The sequence below is a fragment of the Dromiciops gliroides genome, chromosome 2 (genome assembly GCF_019393635.1).
Source record: "Dromiciops gliroides isolate mDroGli1 chromosome 2, mDroGli1.pri, whole genome shotgun sequence".
NCBI lineage: Eukaryota > Metazoa > Chordata > Mammalia > Microbiotheria > Microbiotheriidae > Dromiciops > Dromiciops gliroides.
The window spans coordinates 36,770,517-36,796,045 of record NC_057862.1 but is presented as its reverse complement, the minus strand read 5'-3'; the positions used below and the strand labels follow the sequence as shown (position 1 = coordinate 36,796,045).

Here is a 25,529-nt window from a genome sequence, read left to right as displayed (position 1 = left end):
CCAAAGGACTAATGATGAAGCATTACTATTCACCTCCAAAGAAAGAACTGATACTGATGGAACAGAGACTGAAGCATGCTATTTTTTACTTTCTTTCACTTTTTTCTTTTATATAAGTTTTCTTGTACAAAATGACTAATATGGTAATGTGTAAGGCTGGAATTTCTTCATATAGCTCAATAAAAATTACATATTTCAATAAATTGAATGCAGAAGCAGATGTGAAAATAAAACTGTTTTCTATTAAGTCATACAATTGCAAAAATATATGTAAAACAACTCTACACTTTTTTATTTTGGAAAAGTTATTGTTTGTAAAAACTTGTTACTTAATATAAATATAGGATGAATGAGTTTATTATTGATGTTTTTAAATAATTTAATTAATTTTTGTTTTAAATGTCATCATTTGTCATTTCTAGCATAATAAAATGTTGATAGAAATAACCTATATAAACAAAGTCTCTTTGTGGTACTTAATATTTATTAAGAAAGAAAGGATCCTGAGACCCCCCCCCCAAAAAAAAAAGTAATCAACTTTTAAAAATAAATTTAAAAGAAAGTTCTGTAAAATTTTGATAATATGTGAACAGAGAATAGGACACATATGTTATTATAAAACACTCTGGATTTCTTGTGCTGAATTACTTTGAAGAGTATTAGAGCAAAAAAAGAAAAAAGTCTATTTTTTTCATGATAAAGTTAAAGCAAAGTTGTTTTATAATAAACATTTTCAGCTTGAAATTTGGTATTTGGAAATTTTATAGGTAATGAATTTAGATAGAAGGAAGATGGAGGGGGGGGAAGAATGGAAAGAGAAATGAGAGCGATACAGGAGAGTCATGAGAAAAAAGTCGACAGTTTGAAAAGCCAAATGGAAAAGGAAATTTAAAAAACTGTCTAGGGGCGGCTAGATGGCACAGTGGATAGAGCACCAGCCCTGGAGTCAGGAGTACCTGAGTTCAAATCTAGCCTCAGACACTTAACACTTACTGGCTGTGTGACCCTGGGCAAGTCACTTAACCCCAATTGCCTCACCAAAAAAAAAAAAAACTGTCTGATGAAAATACCTGCCTAAGAATTAGGATTGTACAAATGGAAGCTAGTGACCTTATGAGAAACCAAGACACAGTAAAGCAAAATTTTCAATTTTCAAAAGACTTGTTTTGTAAATGAAGTAGAAGAAAGTAAAGACCTTTTTTAAGTCATTCCCATTTTATTCTAAAGGCCTGGATATTTCTAAGTAGTAATGGATATATTCAGATGAAGTTCCACCCAACTATGCAGATCTCTTGACTGCCCATCTTGCGTGACTTAGCCATGTTCTCCCAAGGGTTTGCCACAGAGGGTCTACCAAACTGCAGGCTTTCCTTATTTTCTCCCGACATGTTAAGGATCCAATGGAGCCCTCTGGCAATCCAACTTTTATCCCTAACTCTTTCCACATAAGCTGCCCATCTTCTTTTCCTGTCCTACACCACCTTCTTAATGGCATCCTTCATTCCTTTTCCTCTTTGTGCTGCAGTCTGTCTTTACTGTCCCCTGCCCCCATGCACCCTTCTTTTGCTCACTAAATGATACTTATCTCTGGTTCTTTAGAAGCAGGGGTGTCCCACATCTCATTGCCACATAGCAACACTAATAAATGCTTAGTATGGACAAGATGGGCCTTTGCTTTCATAGGATGCTTGGGGCCAGTAAAAGAACTTTGCAATTTATTTCCTGAAAGTAATCTAGCCCACCCTCAGTTTCAATCTGGACCCAGCCTCTTATCTATCTGTACTGTCTGTCCCAAATATATGTACTGTTGGACAAGCTCCATGAGAATGGATAGAAACCCATTTGCCACAAGTTAATATGAAACATTTTATTTTACTTTAACTGAACAAGAAGAGAATGTCTTGTGACAGGATACTGAAACAAGAATTTGAACTGGAAAATCTTTTGGTTTGGCCAACAGTCAATAAAAAGTTCTCTCATTTATCAAACGAGTGGTTCAAATTTTACTACCATTTGAACATCCTGTCTTCATGAAATAGGGTTTTCTGTTGTAATTATTACAAAGATAAAATATTTCAGTGTTTGAAAAAGAATTATGAGTAACCTTATCAATAATGACCCATTTTAAGGAACTATGCACCCCAAAAACCCCCATCCTTCATATTTATATACTATACTTCATATTTAACACTGTTATGGTTATTATTTTTAAGCTGTAAATATGAAAAGTATATAGGATTTTATCAAGGGACATCTGTATAAGTTACAGTGTATTTAAAGTTTGTTATAAAAATAGTTGTGGAAAGGAAAAGAGTCTATTGGTACCAAATATCAAACTATACTACAAAGTAGTAATTATTGCACTGATCACTACAATTGTCCATTTAAAAATTTCTTATAGAAAATAATATTCCATTACATTCTTATACCATAATTTGTTTAGCCATTCCCCAATAACAAGTCACACTTTAGTTTCCATCTTTTTGCTACTTTAGAAAGACCTACTATAAAAAATTTTGTACATGTAGGTTCTTTTCCTGTTTCTTTGATCTCTTTGGAATGTAGACCAGAAGGGCTATATCTGGGTCAATGGGTATGGACAGTTTGGTAATTTGGGGGGCATCATTCCAAACTGCTTTCTAGAATGGCTAGGCCACTTCATGGTTCCACCAAAGGTACAGTAGTGTTCATGTTTTCCTATAGACCTCCAACATTTGTCATTTTCCCAAAAATTTTTAAATGGACAATTTCAGAAAAAAACTGAGACCTCCCTCTGTAAATTGATGGTGAGTGAACAGAAATAGAACAATTTATATAGACAACATTATTAAGAAAAACAACTTTGAAAGACTGTAGAACTCTAATCAATGCAATAATTAAATCATGAGTCCAAGGAATTGAAGATAAAACTGTTAAGGGCTAAAATTCTAACTAGTCTGTCTAAAATATCTAATGAGTGGTCGCCAATAAATTATAAGCTTTAGCAAGAGTTAGACTTTTAAGCATTTATTATGGAGAATAAGAGTTTGGTAAAGAGAGAAAGAAAGGCCTAGATTCCTATCTATTAAAGGGAGAGCACATTTCTAGCTCCGCTCTCCACCAGAGTCCAAAGGAAAGAGCCTGAGAGCGAGCACCAGTCCCTCCCACTAGCCCACGTCACTTCCTGACGCCAAAGAAAAGACTCCTGGTCTTGCCCTCAAAGACCTTCGCTTCATGGGCGGAACTCTTCTACAGTAAGTCTCCAGCAGGTGGCGTCATTCCAATCGTTACAAAACCTACCATCCACCTACCAACTAGAAGTGATGGACTTAAATAAGGCTTGAAATTTTGAACATGTGAATGTGGGGATTTGTTTTGAATTTTTGTTATAGGGGTTTTATTGATTTTTTTTCTCTTCAGCTGGGGAGAGTATTGAGAAGGAAAGATACTAAGTACTTGTAAAAATAACAACTTTAAATTGCAATAAAATCTTAATTGTATGTGAATAAAATGAGTTAATATTATTTTCATAGATTAGCTTCCTAAAATTATCAAAGGATAAGATAAAATGACAAATTGTTTCATTTATGCAGCTTATATTAAATACCACATCTTAAATAATACTAGTAAAGACAACAATGTAAAAAATTTTAGACTCTGAAAGCAAAAATCTGAAAGATGAATCTAGTCCCACAACTCATTTTATAGATGATGACTAGCAAAGGCACCTAACAAGTTAGTGCCATAACCAATATTAGAGTAGAACTCAGGTTGACAGTCCTAGCCTACCCAGCTTTCTGCTAGACCATAAGAGGGGAAAGGGCCCAGTGATGCATTTATTTTACAGGAGAAAAAATATGTAATGGGAATAAACTTAGATGCCTTTCCACTAATATCAAGGGTAAAGTATTGATGTCCATTATCACCATTACTATTCAATATAGTGTCAGAAATGCCATCTATAGTAACAAGATAAGAAAAAAGAAATTCAGGGAATAAGCACAAACAATGAGGGAACAAAATTATCACTTTTTGCAGATGATACAATGGTTTAAAGAACCCTAGAGAGTCAACTAAAAAAGTAATTGAGGATAAAACACCGGCCTTTGATTCAGGAGTACCTGAGTTCAAATCCAGCCTCAGACACTTGACACTTACTAGCTAGGCAAGTCACTTAGCCTCAGTAATTTAAACAGTTAGCAACTTCAGGAAAGTTGCAGGATATAAAATAAACCCACATAAAGCATCAGCATTTCTGCATATTACAAAAAGGGGGGAAAAAGGGAAGAAATAGAGAAATTCCATTTAAAATTACTGCCAAAAGTATAAAATACTTGAGTTTTACTTGCCAAGATATATACAGGAACTATTTGAACACAATGACAAAACATTTGGGCAGCTAGATGGTGCAGTGGATAAAGCACTGGCCCTGGATTCAGGAGGACCTGAGTTCAAATCCTGTCTCAGACACTTGACACTTACTAGGTGTATGACCCTGGGCAAGTCACTTAACCCTCACTGCCCCACCCAAAAAACAAAACAAAACAAAAACAATGACAAAACATTCTTTACACAAAGACAGATCTAAACAAATGGAAAAATATTAATTGCTCATGGGTAGGCCAAGCCAATATAGAAGGGGGAAAATGGACAAAGAAATGGAAAATAACAGTGCAACTTGCTCACGTTGCACAATTATCCTGGTTCCTAGTCTAGTCTTACTCCCCAGTCTCACCTAAACCCAAGTTCCTAACCTCCAATCCAGGTTGTGCCCACGCATAGTGGTGCATGCCTGGCATCCCTGCTGCCAGGGAAGGTGAGGCAGGTACATCACTTGAGCTCCAAAATGCAGAAAGCCAATGCAGCTGGGGAGTCAATACTAAGTCTGGCACCATTATGGTGAGGAGCCGAGGGTGAGGAAGATGACTGGGCTGCCTGAAGAGGAGCAAACCAGCCCAGCTTGGAAACAGAGCAAAATGCCAATCAGTAAAGGGGTGAGCCCCTTGAGTGGGCACTGTACTTCAGCCTGAGGTGAGAGTAGGGAGATCCAGTCTCCACCCCCTCCACCCCTCTCACACCCCAGATCAGTGTTCTTGCCACTAGAATTAATATTAGAGCTACACAGGCAAGTCATACCAGGGACTGCAACCACAAGAGGAAGATAATGGGAGAAGGAAGTAGTCACTTTTAAAAGGCACCTTTTCAAATGACTTGATTTGAAAATGGAATCATTTTCGACTTGTTAAGAGAGATTAACAAGAGGAGGACAATGCAAAAATCATTCAACTGTACAGGGATCTGTATGCTTTTCAACAGTGCAATACTTGATGGCTGTTAAGTTCACAATGCAAAACAAAACTCCATTTAAAAGACAAAACATTAGCATTTGGTAAACCATATTGGGAGGCGGGGGATCATACTGTAGAAACACAAACTGAAAAACCTACACTGTCTTCAAAGTCTTAAAAAGAATACGCTCTTTGTCCTCAATAAAGTGTTCTTTACATCATGCCATGAGGCTGTAAATGGGGCGAGGGAGGAAGGAAACCAACATTTATTAAGCATACTATGTTCCAGACCCTTTTACAAATATTCTCTCATCTGACCCAGGGAATTTGTGAAGCCATTACCTAAGGGGCACTGACATTTTGCATCTCCTATGCTTTTCTGTTTAAACATTTTCAAATGCTTAAAGCACAACTCTTTGCTTTTTATATGTATTTATATGCATTTGGGTTTCTAATCCCTGGTTTCTGTCACTACTTCAGTGTGTTTCCCCCTCAGGCCTCTACTTCCTTATATGTCACATGAGGAGATCAGACAACAGGACCTTTCCAGGGGCCTCTAGCACTTCAAAAAGTTAGGGATTTTTAAAAAAATGTTGATAATCTTAAGATTTCCAAAGTAAGCTCCTTATCTCTGGAAGGGTGGTGGAAAGTAGTTATCATCTCAGACATTTGCATCATTGTACGGCAATCCCAGTAATAACAAACAAACTTCTCCCCTGCTGGGATCATATTTTTATAGTACTTTACCACCTGTGAAGCATGTTCCTCACAATAACACTGTGAGGCAGAAAAGAGAAAGTATAATTGTCCCAATTGACAGATGAAGAAATTGATGGCTCCAAAGGGCAGTTTGCATCAGAGCTGAGACTCAAATTCAAGCCTTCTGACCCCAAGGCTCACTTACTAAGCCATGTTGCTACAACTATCCAAACGTCTCTAGAACATATATTCTGTTATATCAAGATAAATTTAAATCCTAGTAAAGATAAATTACTAGAATTCAAATGAGTTTCTAAAACTAGTGAACCAGGCAATGCAGCCTGTGTCTGGTTTACAGTTAGGATGTATTGTGAGAGGGAGGAAAGAACACTAGCCAGGGAATCTGGAGCCTTGGGCTGGGATCCTGTTCTGCTGCCATGACGCTGGCTAAGTCCCTTCTACATTTCTATATCTGCCCTTCATCCTAAAACAGGAGTGGTTTCTGATAATGTGTGCATAGCAAGGATAGAATTTTTAGGCTAACACTTCCTTTTATTCCTGCTGCCAAATCAAGAACACCCTAAAGGGGCAGCTAGGTGGTACAGTGGATATAGCACTGGCCCTGAATTCAGGAGGACCTGAATTCAAATCTGGCCTCAGATACTTGACACTTACTAGCTGTGTGACCCTGGGAAAGTCACTTAACCCTCACTGCCCTGAAAAAAAAAAAAAAAAAGACTGAGATGCAAAAAAAGAAAAAGAAAAAAAAGAACACCCTAAAGAACTTTGCTTTCTCAGAGTTTATCCCTGAGAAATTTCTAGCATGGTCCAACAAATCATTCCCTGGTCAGGGTTGGAAGCCTGCAAAGATGCTCATAGCTGTGTCTGGGTTGATATGTGAAAGGGCTCTGAAAGCACCCCCTCCTCTCTCATTCACCAAGGAAGGGATCAGAGGCCAATGAAAACCCCCCCAAAACCCAGTTAGCAAACCTAAGGGCATTCTCCCTCCTTGCCAAGCAGGACCTTGGCTTAAGGAAGAACAAGTGGGAATTATCTCAGCCAAGTCCAGTGTAACAGTCATGATCTGGGCACCATGAAGGCCAAGGCCCTGGGAGACTCCAACTTAGGTCCTCACTTGTGTGCCTCTCTGTGCATGTGCCCAACCACACAACTATGCCTTTCTGCTTGTATTCCACATGTGTCTACTCTTCCCTCTGACAGCATGTCCACTGTGAGGAGAGTGGGCCCCAAGTTTATGTGAGAAACACTTTATTGCTCTTTTTCTTTCTTTGCCATTTCACTAGATGTCTTTGCTTTGAACTAATTGTGTCCTCTGGCTGACTAGTAATAGCTAACATATCAGTAAAGACCCAGGCGCTACAGTTTGGAATGGAAATAGGCTCACAGAGGACCAGTGAGCCTTCAACCTATACTCTGGGGGATGCCCCCTCATGCTACACCTACAAAGACCAAATACATTATTACATATGTGCTTGACTCTGGGTACCTGCATTTAACTTTTCTGGGTCTGTGAAAAGCACTGTCAAGTCAGCTGCCTGTTTCCAAATTGGAAAACCACATTGAGAAACATAGGTGACATTGAGACAAAAGACATCAATAACAGTTAAAACTGGCTAACACTAAAGAGCTAGACATGAACTCTCACATTTCTCTAGTTTCTGACTTCACCTGTGTTATCTTTGGCAACAAGACCTTTGGAAAAGTCCACCAGGATTTGGGAAGGTCCTGCTGTCCCGCTTCACAGTATCCAGACTGTTGCAATATTCCCATCTCTTCTGCTGTAGTTCTTGTAACCAGTATGTCATGAGTTGACGGTTGGGAGCCTAGAGAAGGAGAAAAAATAAAGAGAAGATAACTATGTACTAAGAAATTCAGAGGGGAAATGTGGATTTATTCAGTCATGGCCAATTCTATCTTCAAGACAGAAGAAGAGAGGAGAGAGAAGGAATCTAGTCAGGGCTGGAAGATGGAGGCAGCAGGGTACAATAGAAAGAACACTGGGTTTGGATTCAGAAGACAAATATATATATACATCAACCATAAGTCAAAGAATAAAGCAGTTCATTAAAGCAGGGCGCACTGAAGATGGCGGCATACAGGCCTCCATCCTTCCTCCCAACATTCCTCTCCAAACAGTTTAAAAATAATGCCTCAAATCAAACTCTGGAACGGCAGAACCAACAAAAGGGCAGAGGGAGACATTTTTCCAAACTAATGCAATTTAGGAGATCTGCGAGAGCCCCTGTGGTAGGCCTTGGAGGGGGCTGCCACATCAGGTGCAGTCAGCCCAGAGATGGGGGGGGGGTCAGATAATGGGGACTCTCTGACAGCACTAGGTGCAGCTGCTGCTGATTGGCATTGGCAATTTTCTTGTCCACATGCAGTTCTGGGTTGCAGCTCAAGCACCTGGGGCCCTGAACACAGTACCAGGGTCAAAAGAGCTAGGGCTTGGGCAGCTAGGTGGCACAGTGGATAGAGCACCGGCCCTGGATTCAGGAGGACTCGAGTTCAAATCCAACCTCAGACACTTAACACTTACTAGCTGTGTGACCCTGGGCAAGTCACTTCCCTCACCAAAAAAAAAAAAAAAAAAAAAAGAGCTAGGGCTTGCAGCTGCAGGGAAATAGGGGCCCTTCCTTGTAAAGATCAGAGCACAGACCAGATTAGTGACCACACCTCTCCCAGGATAACACCACCTTGGAAGCACCAAAAAATTGTAGACTCCCAGAACTACCTCTGAAAACAACACCACACACACACACACACACACACACACACACACACACACACGCACACGCACACGCACACGCACACACACATGCACATGCACACGCACACAAAAACCAGAATTAGGGAATAGTAAAATAGGCACAAAAATTCATGGGAGAAAAAAAAAAAAACTCCTTTAAAAGCAGAATAGGCCAAATGGAAAAGGGAGTACAAAATCTCATTGAAGAAAATAATTCCTTAAAATTTAGAATTGGGCAAGTAGAAGCTAATAACTCCATGTGACTTTAAGAAACAATAAAAAGCAATGTCAAAAGAATGAAAAAATAGAAGAAAATGTGAAATATCTCAACGGAAAAACAACAGATCTGGAAAACAGATCAAGGAGAGATGCTTAAGAATTAGTGGACTAGCTGAAAGCATGATCAAAAATAGAACCTAGACATCATCTTTCAAGAAATTATAAAGAGGATCTGCCCCAATATCTTAGATCCAGACAGTAAAATGGAAATTGAAAGAATCCACCAATCATCTCCTAAAAGATATTTCAAAATGAAAACTCCCAGAAATATTATAGCCAAATTCCCAGGCCAAGAAGAAAATGTTTTGCATTGATTTCACATTTATAAATGACATATTATGTGCCCTCTCCAGGGAAACCAGGGCGGGGGGGAGAGAGGAAGAGAATCTGGAATTCAAAATGTAAAAAGAAAAGAACATAAAAATAAATAAAAAATGAATATTTTTTTAAAAAGACTGAACAGCAATGTAAATGATGGAAAATCAAGTAACAAATCATTCTCTACCTTCATTCTCAAAAGGACATGGGTTCCCATGCTGGCCAGAAGAGAAATACTCCCTGACAACAGATGAATGCTCGTGTCATGGAAGGAACATTTCTCAAGGCTCAATTTTCAGCAACCGCTGTGCCTTACTGCTCTTGTTCGACAAAGCTGTCATCTCTTGCTAATTTCATTTCTTATAAAACAGCTAGTTTGAGATAATACTCTCAAGAATGCTATTAACCTAATTATCAACCTCCTAGAACAAGAGCAAAAGTTGTAAGAAACACCTCCCCCCTTTTTTTTGAAGCATGATATAGTGGTAACAAGAAGACCAAACTTGAGGTTAGCAGACAACTAACAATCAAAATGGAATGTTGCAAAATTAGAATGACCAGCCTTGGTCCTGAGCCAGCAATAGGGGAAGAAATGTATACAGGCTTGTTTGCAGAAGTGGGAGACCATGGGTGTGGAAGCCTGTACACAATGTCAGCCGTCTTTCATGTATTCTTTCGTTTTGTACACTACTGCTCTCCTTGTTATGCCATCCTGACAGAATGGAAACATATTCCTTGCAAAGAAACACAGTGACTTAGAAGGTATTGCAGGGAAGAAATAACTCAAATATCGAAACTAGGTGCACAGTCTTGTTTATGTACCATTACCTTAAACTTGCATGACATATTACATGTCTATTATCTCGTGATTCTCACCACAACCTTGTGAAGCAAGCAGGACAGATACTGCCATTTTACTGATGAGATTGAAAGGGTGAATGGTGTGTCCAAGGTGACTCTAGGACGGCATCATCTCTCATTGGTGCTTCAGAGAATGGAGTATTTCGTGACTCAACCATATATCATTGAAAGAATAGCCTTGTTAAAAACAATGGGCCTCTGTTTCAGGAAGAAGCCTGAAATCATTACCAGAATTTTGCAGGTTTCACAACAAACCAACCTATTCACTTCCCTCCTGTTCAATTCTGAATTGAGGCAAGTGAATTTCCTTCAGCTCCTTTCCTACCCCTGACAATCAGTTTGCCAAGGCCCACAATAATAAATCTAAATGAGGCCCTTCAATAGTGCTGGCCATGAATTCCTGTCCCCAACAGATTGATAGATGATAGATAGATAGATAGATAGATAGATAGATAGATAGATAGATAGATAGATAGATAGATAGATAGATAGATAGATAGATAGATAGATGGATGGATGGATGGATGGATGGATGGATGGATGGATGGATGGATGGATGGATGGATGGATGGATGGATGGATAGACAGATTATATTTGTGTGTATATGTGTGGGTGTATGTATATATGTATATGTATCTATCTATGTATAGATATAGATATAGATATATAGATGTATGTCTATACAAAAGAGCTGTTATTTTTATAAGGAAGTGAATTTCCCTCCACAAAAGATAGCAGCCTGCTGAATGTGCTTTCTTTGTCCTTCACTTCCCTCCAAAGTGATTCTTATGGAAAGCACCCTCGATTAGGAGATGGCAGACTGGCATATTGGTAGTTGGAATCTCCTATTTACCACGGTGTGATGTCCTCCAACAAGATGTTTCTGAAGTTCCTCTTCCCAGATGATGCTGAGTTCATTAGCAGTCCCAGAATACTGCAGAACTTAAAGGAGACCAGTAATGGCCAGCTGCCTCCTGTACATCTCCAATGGATGTCATCCAAACTCAACATGTCCCAAATAAAACTCACTTCCCTTTGACTGGTGAGGGCCCTGCCGTCATCCCAGTTAACCAGGTGGCCTACCTCAGCGTCCTCCTGAACACTTTCCCTCACATACACCCACCTCTCCAGTCTGTTGCCAAACCTGCTAAATCTACCTTCTCATCCTCATCACTATTGCAAAAGCTTTCTAGCTTGTCTCCTCACCTCCAATCTCTCCCCATTCTCTCCTGACTTTTCACTCAACTGCCAAAGGGATCTCCTAAAAAGCCTAGACCTGGCCATGCCATCCTCCTACTCAGTGAAACCCAGTGGCCCCCTATCAACTCTGGGATCAAATCGAAAATCCTGTTTGGTTTTTAAAGCCCTTCATAACCCGGCCCCTTTCTGTCTCTTCAGTCTTCTGACGCATTCCCCACACTCTGTGTACACTGGCTCAGACTCAGTGACATTCCCAACTCTATGCTTTTTACTAGCGGTCCCCATCCCCAGAATGTTCTCCCTGCTAACCTCCACTCCCTGATTTCCCTGGCTTTCTTCAGGGAAAGAAGCCTGACCTAAGCTCAAAAGCCACCTTCTGCACAAGAGACCTTTCCCAATCTCCCTCTTTGCCAGGGTGTTCCCTGTAAGAATACCCCTCCCCTCATTTATACGGTATATTTCTGGTATGTGCAGTTATGAGTATGTTTGCCTGTTCCCCTCCCCCCTGCTCCTTAGAATGTAAACACCTTGAGGACAGGCTCTGTTTTTTGGCCTTTCTTTGTACCTTTAGCACTTAGCACAATGCCTGGCACATAGTAAGTGCTTAATAAATGTTTGATTTACAATAGTTCTGAAGAACACAACCATCTAAAACAGTTTCTATATGTGTGTGTGTGTGTGTATGTATATATGTATATATAAAATCTTAGAATCACAAAATGTCAATTAGAAAAGATTTTGGATCCATCTAGTCCAATGTGTACCTATACAAAAATCTTCTTTACAATATAGCTGATAAGTAGTCGTCCACTTTCATGTAGACTTCTTCTAGATAGCACATTCTAATTCTAGATAGTTCTAATTACTAAGAAGTTTTTTTTTATTATATCAAGTTAAATTTTCTCAATATAAGTTGTAGAGAAACGTGAACTAAGGCATATTACAGGATTGATACATCCAACTGGAAGAGGGTTCAGCTGGACTATGGGGCAGAGGTATGTTGTGGCCATGTTGTTAGGGGACTTGAATAAGGAAACAAAAAAAGTGGATGCACAAGGTTTGTTCAGCGAATAGTAAAACATTACCAGAACCTTTAATAAAACTTCATATATTTCTAATGATAAGCCATTTGATAGTTAAGATACTGATGAAATATATTGGATGAACACTTTTATTTATATACAATTTTTATTTATTATATTATATTTACATATAATTGCTTAGTAGGAATTGTAGAAAGGTATGCTGTCCTTCATTCATAGTGCCTTCTATGTGGAAGTCACCTAATAAAGATGGACACATACTCACACCCACCTGCATGCTAACACACACCTTACCTTTACATGCAAACACATGCACACACTCACACACATGCCCATGCACACATACCTGCACATATACCCACAGAGGGCACCCTACGCATTTCCTAAGGGAGTGTAAAGCAAGTTTGTCTTGCTTCCCATCCAAATGATTTACTCATGTCAAATGGACTTCATAAGTATTTCTTCCAAAGTGAACCTATAGTACAGACCCAATGACAATTTTATGAATCATATCTGTATAGCTCCTAGGATCAATCAAAGCCAATGAGTCAGAGATTTGGTTATGTCCTAAGGAATATGTATAATAGGAAGGAGCTATCTCTGAACCAGGGAGATTCCAGTGGTGAGCAGGGAGTGGAGAGGGAGCAGTGGAATGATCTGGATTGAGCCAAGAACTTGCAGGCCTGGGGCATGAAAGAAGAAAGAGAAAGTAGGACTGAGCTGTGGCAGAGAAGGGAGATCTGGAGGAGACATTGGACAGCCACCTGTGCGCCCACTTATTTAAGGACTGTGGGGAGTCCTGATAAAGGGCATGATCGTCCCCAACTCCACAGATACTATAATTTGCTGTTTCATTGCCCAAACTTTCTAGTAACATGAATTTTGCCTCAACTACAGAGGCCAGAGTTTAACTAAAGATAGGAAAATTTCCAACATTTTAAGTAGAGATTGGACTCTGCTAAAATTCACATATCTATCTATCTACCTACCTACCTAACTACCCACCTATATCAATAGATAAGAGATATTGCTTGGAGGTTCGGAATGATTGTGACTGAACTCATGACTTTTCATTTAAAATAAATTCCCTAAACAGCAACAGAAGAAACCGTGCTGACCTTCAAAGTGATTCTATTTTGCCCTAGGCTTAAAATGAGCAACAGGGTGTTACATATCTATAAACTTACAATTAAGTAAATATACTTATACTGGGGATGTATACTTTAAACTTTTTTTTTTTTACAGATGGGGTGAACTTACTATCAAAAAAATGATGGAGGGACAGCTAGGTGGCACAGTGGATAAAGCACCAGCCCTGGATTCAAGAGGACCTGAGTTCAAATCTGGCCTCAGACACTTGACACTTACTAGCTGTGGGACCCTGGGTAAATCACTTAACCCTTACTGAACCCCCCCCCCAAGAAAATTATGGAGACCAGTAGCCTATAAACTTCTCTGCTTGGCATTTAAGGCCTTCCAACAGCCTGTGCTCTTATTGAATGTTTATTTGATCTGAACCTATGTTTCAGCCCCCTACTCTTCAGGCATGTACCAGCCAACCTGCATGCCTTGAATGTACAAACTCACCAGTTTCTTTCGGAAGACTTCTTTCTTCAAGGAGGAGGCTAAGTAGGTACCACCTCCTCTGTGAAACTTCCCTGACCCCACAAAGGTATTCTCTTCTCATTTCAATTGTCCTAGAGCACTTTGGATTTTCTCTGTTGCCCCTACCAGACCCTAACTTCTGTTATACTTAGCTGTGTCAGCATCATAACACCACGCACATATCAGTGATGCTGACTATAAATTCCTTGAGGTCAGGGATGGTGTCATTGCTTATCTTTGGATCCCCAGCACAAGGCCTGGAACTTTATTAGGCAACTGAATTAAACCAAGATAAAGATCAGTGCCATTTTCTGCTTTTGTTCTCTCTTCATGGAGTAGGAAATGTGAAAAACTGTTGAAAATACTTTCTGTTTTAAAAGAGCATGAAAGTATGAGCTGTAAAACAAAACGTGGCCTCTAAGTGACCACATTGACATTCCAGTGGATTAGGAGGGGAGCCAGGTCATCTGGATGAAGGGAGAATCTGAGCTGAATCTGTAGCTAACCACTATCCAATCCAAGACAGTCCAAAATGCACAAGCTCCAGTATTGTTTGTTCAGGGTAAATAAAAACTCAACTGGCCACACCCAACGTCATACTAGGAGCTCAGCCCTTGGCTCTGTTGCTAATGGTTCCAATGTGCCATTACAGATTTCATTACGTGATCTTGGCTCTTCCAACACCATCATATTTTTGGAAACACATGGGAACTTTACAAAAGAGAAAGATGATAAAGCTATACATTTGAAGTGAAATTATATCTGCTGCTAAAGGAAACATTTCAATATCCTGACCAGAGCCTGAAAACATATTCATCTGGTCACACTGCTGCCATGCACTACTGATTTAAAATGGTGTCACATAAGGGCTGTCTACTCTCTGATGGTGAAGTCTAGGGAATCAGAGGTTCAGAGCCACCAGCTGGTGGTAGCAGCAAAACTGCACTAGCTGTATGAAATGCTAGTCAGCCTCAAAGCTACAAGGCACTTCTCCTAACACTACTCTGCTCCACCAAGCTTTATGTACATGGTTGTACAATGGAAGAAAGGCAAACTACGAAGGCACAAGGGAAGCCTGCCTGGAGGTGGAGCCAGAATGTCTGGGCTCAAACCACTTATTAGCTGTGTGACCTTAAGCAAGCTGCTCTGCCTCTCTGGGCAACTGTTAAATGAAGGGACTGTCCCAGAAGATCTCCAGGAACCCTCCTCATTTAAAGTCTATGGTCCTTTGGTTGTGGCAGTGATGCCTGTGAAATAAACAGTGAGCCTGTTTGGAGGAAGTGATACAATGAGTGCAGACATCAGCCTGCAAACCACTGGTCTAGAACAAGTTTATTCAGATGAGAAGACATTCAAATGCCAACCACAAAGTGTTCGTTCGACAAGAAATATGTTCACGCTTCATTAAAGAAGACCAGCTGTCCTCTGTTTTGTCACCATCCCCTCTTTCCATCTGCTCTATGGCTGAACCTTCCCATAGGGGTTGTCTCCCCCATCCCCTGCCGTTAAAACATGAGTTCCTTGAAAGTTCCTTGTTTTTCTATTTGTACTGCCAGTGTTTGGCATGGTGATTTTCACACAGTAAGCATTTAGCTTTCTAATTCCTTCATCTGTGACACCGAGTGGTTACGGAACATGGTACACAGCTCCATTTCTCACTGAACGGCTCATAACCCCTATCTGCACTGGGCAGCCATGTTGCCGGCTCACTCTCAGGGGGCCTAGGAGTGAGCCTCTCGTGGGGTGGGGAGGAAAGGGGAGAAGGAAGATACAATGGATCACCACGATAGCTCCTTGTGCCTCAACTGAGACGCTTCCTATTTCAGTCACAATGACACAGTTATTGACACTTAAGTGTGAAACAAACCCTAACAGAGAAGGCAAACTCAAGAATGATCATAAAAGACAAAGCAGGAGGCACAGACACCTAAGAGCCCATGCATACGATGCCCATGGTGGGCAAAGGGAGCACAAAGTCCCAGAGGCCTCCAAGTGAGGAGCCCATGGGGGTGGCGGGGGAGGGGGGGAGGGGGGAGGGGGAGCCTCTTCCGGTGTGTCCCAGCCCTTTGGGATCACTCAGGCTGCCTCAGGGAATAGCCTCTTCTGGCTCTCCCCACCATCCTGGGACTCTATGGCCACAGAAGCAGAGTGACGCTCATCAAATAGCCAGCTAACATCTACTAAACACCTCGTGTGTGCCAACCAGGCGCTGTGCTGAGCACTAGCAACACAAAGAAAAGACAAAAAACTCGGCACTGTTCTCTAGGAGCTCCCAATCTAACAGAGGAGAAGACAGGTGACTAACTATGTACAAACAAGCTGTGTTAATCACCAGAGAGATTACTCCATTTTCAGCACAGGAACATTAAAAAGCATCATAGGGAGCAGCTAGGTGGTGCAGTGGATAAAGCACCGGCCCTGGAGTCAGGAGGACCTGAGTTCAAATCCGGCCTCAGACACCTGACACTTACTAGCTGTGTGACCCTGGGCAAGTTACTTAACCCCAACTGCCTCATTAAGAAACAACAACAACAACAACAAAACAAAACAAAACCCAAAACAAAAAGCAGCATGGGAAGGGCAGGGGGGTGCCAAACAATCCAGCTTGGCTAGAATCAGGCTACAAAGGACCCTGAGTGCCAGGATCTAGAATCGATACTTTATTCAGGAGGCAACAGGGGCAAGGAAGGTTTCTGACATTGTCAAAGTGGTCCCTTAACAGTGTGACTCATTAAAATAGAGCACTGCCCCATTTGCATTTTATCCCAAACCCTTACAGCATTGAGCAGTAAGCAGTATCAGTGCTGAACTTTGATCATCCTGGCCAGTACTTGAAGCGTTCCTTTTGTAATTATCCTCAAGGAAGGAAAAAGGATTCATCCCCTCTCCTCATCATGTGTCCCCTACACTGCTTTACTGTCCTTGCTGCAAAACATTGGGAACCTGTCTCTAGCTCATTTCTGACCTGGAGGGTTTGACCTTCTGTCACACCCGTGGTTCTTCACTCCCAATCCTGCTTCAAATCAAAGCCTCCTGGGATCTCAAAGCACAAACTTCCTTGTGCTTCAGCTTTACATCACCTCTGGCCATGTCACTGTCTGTCACATGTCACTCACAGACCCTCTGCCCTTTCTTCCCTGTGCTCCAGATCACCCAGAGGTAGAAAGCACCCCTAACCCTTTATGTTTTGTCTTTCTCGTCTGATCAGAAAGTAAGGTCTTTAAGGACAGGGACTCCATCCATCCATCCATCCACCCACCCACCCATATACCCATCCACCCATCCATCCATCCACATGCACCTATCTGTATTCCCAATACTTAGGACCTAGTAAGTGCTTAATAAATGCTTCTTCATTCATCCACATCTTTCCTGCCTCTGGCACCTACTGTAAGCTGTGATCCCGGACAAGTCATAACCTTCTGATGTCCTAGACAACTCTCCTCATCAGGAGCCCTGCATTAAGGATTTCACAGGTGAGGTTCCTGTGAACAACAACAAACCCAAAGGTGGTCACCAGGAGAACTACATTTTTAGCAGGGCTCATTGGTTATGTCAGAGGCCAAAGCTCTTCTCCTCCACTCTAGCCCACTCTAATTTGTCATTTTCCTGACAGTCCAGAACATTTAATGATGAACCATATGGACAAGTTCCTTGACTTCAGGGTGCTCTGGGTAGCATTCTAGAATTATAAGGTGAAGAGAAGCTGCCTATCTGCATGAGCAGCAGTTTCTTCACCTCCAGAGTTCCCTCTACCCATGAAATGCCAAGTCTAGTCCCTAACCCCTGTATTTTTAGTCATTGGTTATAACTGAGTACAATTAAATACAGAAAATTCCCCATCTAGATTTCCTAGACAGTCACCTATAAATTCTCTCTAAAATTCTTCTGATTCCATTTGGGAAAACTCATATTATCAACAGTCTGTCGCTTGTGACTAGCAGGAAAATCTAATCTCTCATGAAATGGATATGATTTTCTGAATGTGCTCCTAGGTGATTTTGGCAGCCAATGAGAGGAACAGAAGACAATGAAAACTATCTGTTACCTAAACCACACAGAATATTTGAAACCACGAATCTTTAATTTACACAAAAAATCCTTCAGATAAAGTCTCATCATTCTCTAATTGTTATGTATATGTCTTCTCTCTTCAACCAGATCATAAGCTTCCTGAAGACAAGAGGAGATTCCTGATTTGTATTTTCTATGACATTTATACGGTATTAAGCAGAATCCATTGGGATAGTCATACTGAAACTTTTTTAAATAGGACTCACCAATTCTCTATTTCTACATGGTACTCATTTTTTAAAAAATTCTCTTTAAAGAGAAAAAAAGCAAAGGAATATCCATCAAAACAGATCTGACAGCTCATTATATCCTGACAGAATTTAAGCATACATTCAATGAAATGTACAGTAAGTGTCATTAGGGAGGTCAGCTCAGTACCTCTGCCCTATATTCATTTTACTCCTCCTGCTGCTTCATAAATTGTGGTTACTCTTAAAAGGGAAGGAAATTGGGAAAGTATGTGATCTTGCATTACTTACTGCAAGAAGCAAGAGGAGTCATTAAAGGTTAACATTAGAAATGCTTTATGTTAGCAAGGCTTAATAAAAACAAACCAACTACAACTGAGCAGTGAAAAGACCAAGATAAAAACCTACATGTCTCACAGGAATCCTTTAACACATTGCTTGTGAAGCCACACATTTCATATCATCTTTTTTTTTTTTAAGTTTTTTTTTTTTTTAGTGTGGCAATTGGGGTTAAGTGACTTGCCCAGGGTCACACAGCTAGTAAGTGTTAAGTGTCTGAGGCCGGATTTGAACTCAGGTACTCCTGACTCCAGGGCCGGTGCTCTATCCACTGTGACACCTAGCTGCCCCTCATATCATCTTTTGAGTTCTATTAGAAAGAGGCTCTACTTAGGAGGCAATTTGTGACTATTTTAAAAATCTAGATACATTATATATACATGTATGCATACATGCACAGCATGAAGCAAAGCAGCTGACTCCACTAAATGAAACACTTCAACAAGTATTGAATAAGCACCTACTATGTGCCAGTGACTGCGCTAGGCCCTGAGGAACACCTGGGGAAATCAAGAAAGGCCTCTGGAAGTTGAGCCTTTGAGGGTGCAGGAAGAGGTGTGCAACAGTGAGAAAGACTAAGTATGGCATCCAGCCTGTTCAAAGGCCAAAGGCAAGGGAAGGACAAACAGACCTGGGTGGCTGAAGAACAGAGGTTGGGGTGGGGAGCCATCAGCAATCAGCCTAGAAAGAAAGACCAGCGGCCAACTGTGAAAGGCTTTCAATGCCAAGCAGAGAAGTTTGCCACTTGATTGTAGAGGCAAGAAGGAGCCACATGTCCTAATCGATGTCAGGGGCACCTGACTGTTTAAAGCAACATCTTTTTGGCAGCTGTGTGGAGGACAGACACAGAAAGATCACCGAGAAGGCTTTTGCAATAGTGTGGGCGAGAGGTGACAAAGGCCCGGAACACAGTGGTTGTGGTATGTGTGAAAGGCAGGGGGCAGACGGGTGTGAAAGGTGTTGCAAAAAAAATGTTCCGAACAGATGTTGGTGACAGATGCATTGATACTCTTGCTGGAGCTGTGTGTGACCTGTTCTAGCCATTCTGGAAAACAGTTTGAAGCTGTATCCAAAAAGGTACTAAACTGTGCATACCCTCTGACCCAGCAGCAGGATTACAAAGTCTATATGCTCCCCAGAGATCAAAAGAAAAAGGCTAGAGAAGTACAAAAATCTACATAACGACTCTTTTTGTAGTATCAAGGAACTGGAAACTGAAGGGGTGTCCATCAATTAGAGAGTGGCCCGACATGAACATCATAGAATACTATTATAAAGGGATTTTTTTTCATAGAAACCTGAGAAGGCATGTATGAACTGATGCAAAGTGAAATGAGCAGAAACAGGAGGAACAATGTATGTTAGCACATCAACATTGTTAAAATTTTTTTTTTTTTTTTTTTAGTGAGGCGATTGGGGTTAAGTGACTTGCCCAGGGTCACACAGCTAGTAAGTGTTAAGTGTCTGAGGCCGTATTTGAACTCAGGTACTCCTGACTCCAGGGCCGGTGCTCCATCCATTGTGCCACCTAGCTGCCCCCCCCCCAAAAAATTTTTTTTGAAAGACTTACTCTCATCAACTCAATGATCAATCAATGCTTCTGACCTCCTGACAAAGAATGGCCTAATATGTAGAATGAGACATGGCCAACATGGGAATGTATTGCTTGAATACAATTATTTGTTACAAGGATTTTGTTTTTTCTTATTGGGTGGGGGAAGGGAAGACAAATGCTTGATAATTAAAAAATAAAATTTAATTTAAAATAAAGTTGTTGCCTTAGTTCTACTACTAATTAGCTACCTGATCTTAAGCAGGCAGGTCACTCTGTCTTCAATTTCCCCAGTGATGAATTGGAATAGGGAGAGATTGAGCTAGATCATCACTAAGATATATATATCCTAATTCCAGATTATTATCCTATTACTGTTTTCTGTGTAGCCTGTACTCCAACCAAGCTAGACTAGTGGCCATCCCTCATACCTTAGCCTCTCAGCACCTTTCTTAATGTTTCCTACTAAGCTTAGGAAGTTATTTCTCTTCTTTCATGAACAATTCAACACTACCTCCTCTAGGAAGTATTTTATGATGACCCCCTCGTCCCCTCAATTAACTTTCTTTTCTTGGATCTCACAAAGCATGCTGTATGCACATATTACATATTCATTTATGGTAAAGTTATTTGGGCATGTCACAGTCCTCTATTGGATTATAAACTTTATGAAGAAAGAAACTGTGTTCTATATGAACGCTGTCCCCACCAATGCTCTGCTATAGGCAGTAAATAGTTACTATATAGAGTGCCCCCAAAAATCTCATTGCAGTTTTAAGCTATTAAAGCCACTAAAGCTTAAAAGCTGCACTAAGAATTTTGGGACAGCCAGAATATATTCTGAACTGAGATTTGCATTGTACAGCTAGGCCCAGAGCACAGAATGAGGAACAAAGAATAACAAGAAAGTAGAGATTTTTCCCCTAGGATTTAAAGCTCCAACGGCCCATAGTGATCAAACCCTTCACTTAAAAGAGGCATTAAGAGAAGTTCAATGACATACAGTCACATAGGCAGTAATGAACTGTACCAAGACATGTGCTCAGGAGTTCTGACTCCAATTTCAGAGCTCAGTTCACTACCCAGAAACTGAAGAGTCAGAGTTGTTTGAAATGGAAAACATTGCCTCCAACAAGATGACAGAAAAGGGGACAGATACAGGTTGAAGTAGATGGCCTCTGAGATTCTATGTTGCTATGTAGTGAAGCTGAAGAAATCGATGAATAGAATTGTACACTTTACTTCTTAATTACTTTTATTGCAGTAACAAATGGCCTAATATCAAGCAAAATCCAAATCAAATATCAAATATCAAATCAAATATCAAGCAAGAAAGGAATAGAGGTGGTTCCAGAGCTTAAGGAGCCTACAATTTTTCAGGGAAGACAGGTGAGACCCCACAGAGCAACAGACTTCAGCTTCAAGTTGTCACAAGCAAATCTATAATTAACGATTAAGTAATTAAATGCCAAACTCCTGAGTTCTATATACACTTTCTATGATTACAAAAGCAACAAGTATCTGCCAAGAAACAAAAAATGTTTCACAGAAAAGTTGTATCCTTCACACAAACATAACCATGTGACTGCTCAGTTGTCATGACCTCACCCTGCAAGGCAAAGGAAACACTAACACTTTAAAGAAAACAAAATCACAATGTGTGTGGCAGCACTGGGCCACGGAAACCGAACCGAAGCGAAGCAAAGCAAAATGCCTGGCAATCCAGATTGGGGGAGACGAGGCTGGATTAATCAACTGAGGTCCATTAAATCTCACAGACTGGGCACCAGCCACAGCAGGGGGAAAGACCTCGACAAGGAAAGTCCTCTCTCCCCCACGGCTCTGGGCTGTATCACAGGGCCTTGTTACCCTTCTTCTGCTGTCCATGTTCATTGGTCTCCAGTCTTATGACCTTATTGAAGTCACAGAAACAAGAGAACATTTTGAAGGCAGCCCAATATGTCAGTGAACAGGCATGGAGTAAGCACTGCCCTGTGCCAAGCTCAGCGCTGTGCGCCAAGTATCAACCTTTCTTTCAAGCTGGAGTTGGAAGGGGACCTCAGGGCTTATCAAACCTAACCCCTTGATTTTACAGATAGGGAAACTGAGACCCTGAGAACTGAATTGTCCTGCCCACGGTCAGGCAGCCAGTAATTTGCAGAGCTAAGGTTCAAACTCAGGTTGCCAAAGCCAGGGATCTTTCAGTGACACCTGAGAGATGTACAAATCATGGTGAAAATGATTCCTATCCTTTCACTTTACAAAAAAATTTAAAGAAAATACCTGAATGAAAACGAGCAGAAGTCCACACACCTTAATAAGCATTTGTTGCAGCATAAGAAGTATTGATTTCCTTCTGTCAAGAGGGATGATAAGTGGGCTTGCCCCCAATCCTCCATCATCAGCACATCTAGTCCTCAGACAGGATGTTTACTAAGAAAGACATGATCAACTACTCTGGAAGCTCTTCAAGAAGAGGAGCATCTCAGAGAAGCCCCATAACCCCAACCACAGGTATTTCTTCTTAAAATGACCTCAGAGAAACAAATGAGTATGGGATGATGAGTCATTAGAATCAGAGGATACAAACTGAATCCTCCACCTGCACTTTCTACTTGTGCATCCATGGGAAGTCACTCAGCTAACATCTCTGAGCCCTTTTCCTCATCCGTAAACTTACAGGACAGGACCAGACAATCTCTAAGGCGTCTACTGACTCAGTGATCCCCTTATGGGACAGAAAGCAGGATTGTCAGGCAGCACAGTGAATGGAGCACTGGGCCTGGAGTCAGGAGGACCTAAGTTCAAATCTAGCCTCAGACACGTAATAATTGTGTGACCCTGGACAAGTCACTTAACCATGTCTGCCTCAGTTCCTCATCTGTAATATGAGCTGGAGGGGCAGCTAGATAGCACAGTGGATGGAGCACCGGCCCTGGAGTCAGAGTTCAAATCTGGCCTCAGACACTTAACACTTGCTAGCTGTGTGACCCTGGGCAGGTCACTTAACCCCAATTGCCTCACTAAAAACAAACAAACAAACAAACAAATATGAACCGGAGAAGGAAACGGCAAAGCACTCCAGTATATTTGCCAAGAAAATCTCAAATGGAGTCATGGAGAGTTGAACACAACTGAAACAACAAAAACCAAATGGGAAAGGGAAATTTCTTTTTATATCAAATGTTTTAGATATAAATATATACACACATGTATGTATGTATTCATGTATGCATACACATACACATATGAAACTTAAATTTAAGCAAGACAATCCAGAATCACAAAAATCTTTTTGGAAACAGTCTACCTTGTGACCCAGCTGGGCAATGGCTAATCAAACTGAATGCACAGTGGACCTGGATTCAAAAGGCAGTAAGGACGAGCACCAATTGGCACTTACAATGTTCACAAACATTTCACCAAGAAAGCAAAGTTAAATGATTCAAACTCTTCAAGCATGTCGCCATCCGAAGCCTAATATTGTTTGCAACTTTTATATTGTTTCTCATAAGGTTCTCACCTTTGTCTTTATTTAATAACATTGTAAAACAAAATAACTCAGTTGTTTTATTCAGATATGGTCTCTGTAATCAGTTCATGACTGATTTCTAATGTACACACACACACACACACACACACACACATTTACAGAGAAGTAAAAACTGATGAATTTAAGTTCCCTTGTCTTCCAACCCCAAAGTCACTTTTCTCAAGTCTTAAAAGATCATTTCCAGTAGCACTTGGCCTATATATACTTCTTCAAAGATAAATTTGAATCACAGAACTTCAGAGCTGCAAGAGGTCTTAGAAACTAGCCCAACTCCTTCATTTTCCAGATGAAGAAACACACCCAGAGTCAAATTTATTGTCACTAGCTGTACTGTTCTGACAGAGAAAATAAGGGAGAAAAAGTTTCTTCTCTGAGACAGTATAACTAAGGGCTGGCCCTTATTTTGTATAAACAGTTCTATGATACAGAGACTTGGACGGGTAGGGAGAGAAGAAACCATAAAAAGCCCAGGGGGCAGCTAGGTGGTGCAGTAGATAAAACACTGACCCTGGATTCAGAAGGACCTAAGTTCAAATGCAGCCTCAGATACTTGACACTTACTAGCTGTGTGACCCTGGGAAAGTCACTTAACCCTCATTGCCCTGCAAAAAAATAAATTTTTTTTAAAGCATACCCAAAAGTAATCAAAGGAATTTTGAAACAGGATACTAAGACCTGAAACTATGTGATGAGAAGCTTCCATTTTCACTTTTAATGAACGATTCCACAGGAAATTTCGAGTGGCAAAAGTCCCTCTGTACTAGATGAACTATTCCTAAGTTTACACAGAGTTCAGTAAACACAACTCAGACTTTGATTCTTCAAGAAGTAGAGAAGTGTCCACAGGTTCTGAATATCTAGTTAGACAGCAGAAAACTAGTTTGCTAGAACCTGCCAGCTATAATCAAAACCAGAACAAAATCGTAATGGAAGAACAAAAAGTAAATACTTCAATAATGACCTCAGTTGTGTGTGTGGTGGTGGGGAACTGCTTATGACCAGGCTTAGTAAAGAGATCCCTTGGGAAAACCTCTAGTTCATAACTGTCACCCCAGTAATCATAGATTGGTTGGTGATAATCTTACTGTCATTTGGCTAGTTTTAAAAAACATACCATCTAGGAGATAAATTGCTTTGAATAAGGAACAGATCGTGATAAAGAATAGAAAGAAGAAATGGAAAAGGTCAGTGAGGATGGAAAGAACCCAAAAAAGACAAGAATGAAAGAGGGGGTCATAGGTGCTAGAAAGAAGGTCATGCCTGGGAGAATCAAGAAGTAGGTAAGGAGAGGCAGCTAGGTGGCACAGTGGATAAAGCACTGGCCCTGGATTCAGGAGGACCTGAGTTCAAATCTGGCCTCAGACACTTGACGCTTACTAGCTGTGTGACCCTGGGAAAGTCACTTAACCTTCATTGCCCTGCCAAAAACAAAATAAACAAACAAAACCAAAAAACTTCTACAAGAAGTAGGTAAGGGGGTAAGTAGAAGACAGCCGAGCAAGCAAAAATAGCAAGGATCATAAAGGGAAATAAAGAGGGAAGGACAAGATCAAGTATGAATAGAGGCCACAGGATCATGGATGGAGGCCATCGTCCAACCTTATTTTATTAATGGAGAAACTGACACAGATAGGTTACATAACTGCCCCAAATCAGTAAGTCCAGCAGTCTATCCACTACTTCTCCTTAAGTGGCTTAAAGAGGGACAGAAAATTATAAAGTTGAGTACAAATAGAGATGGCTCCCAAAAGAAAGACACTGAGGGACAGGCAAATTTTCC

At 40.7% G+C, this 25,529-nt stretch overlaps 1 protein-coding gene across 1 annotated transcript in view; it reads right to left on the bottom strand.

Annotated features, from left to right (window-relative positions):
• TBC1D2B (TBC1 domain family member 2B) overlaps positions 1–25,529 on the bottom strand; it is a 70,731-nt gene that overhangs the window by 43,909 nt on the left and 1,293 nt on the right. Inside the window, 2 exon segments of the mRNA XM_043985803.1 lie at positions 7,656–7,692; positions 7,694–7,810. Of these exon segments, the coding sequence (XP_043841738.1) occupies positions 7,656–7,692; positions 7,694–7,810 (154 nt within the window).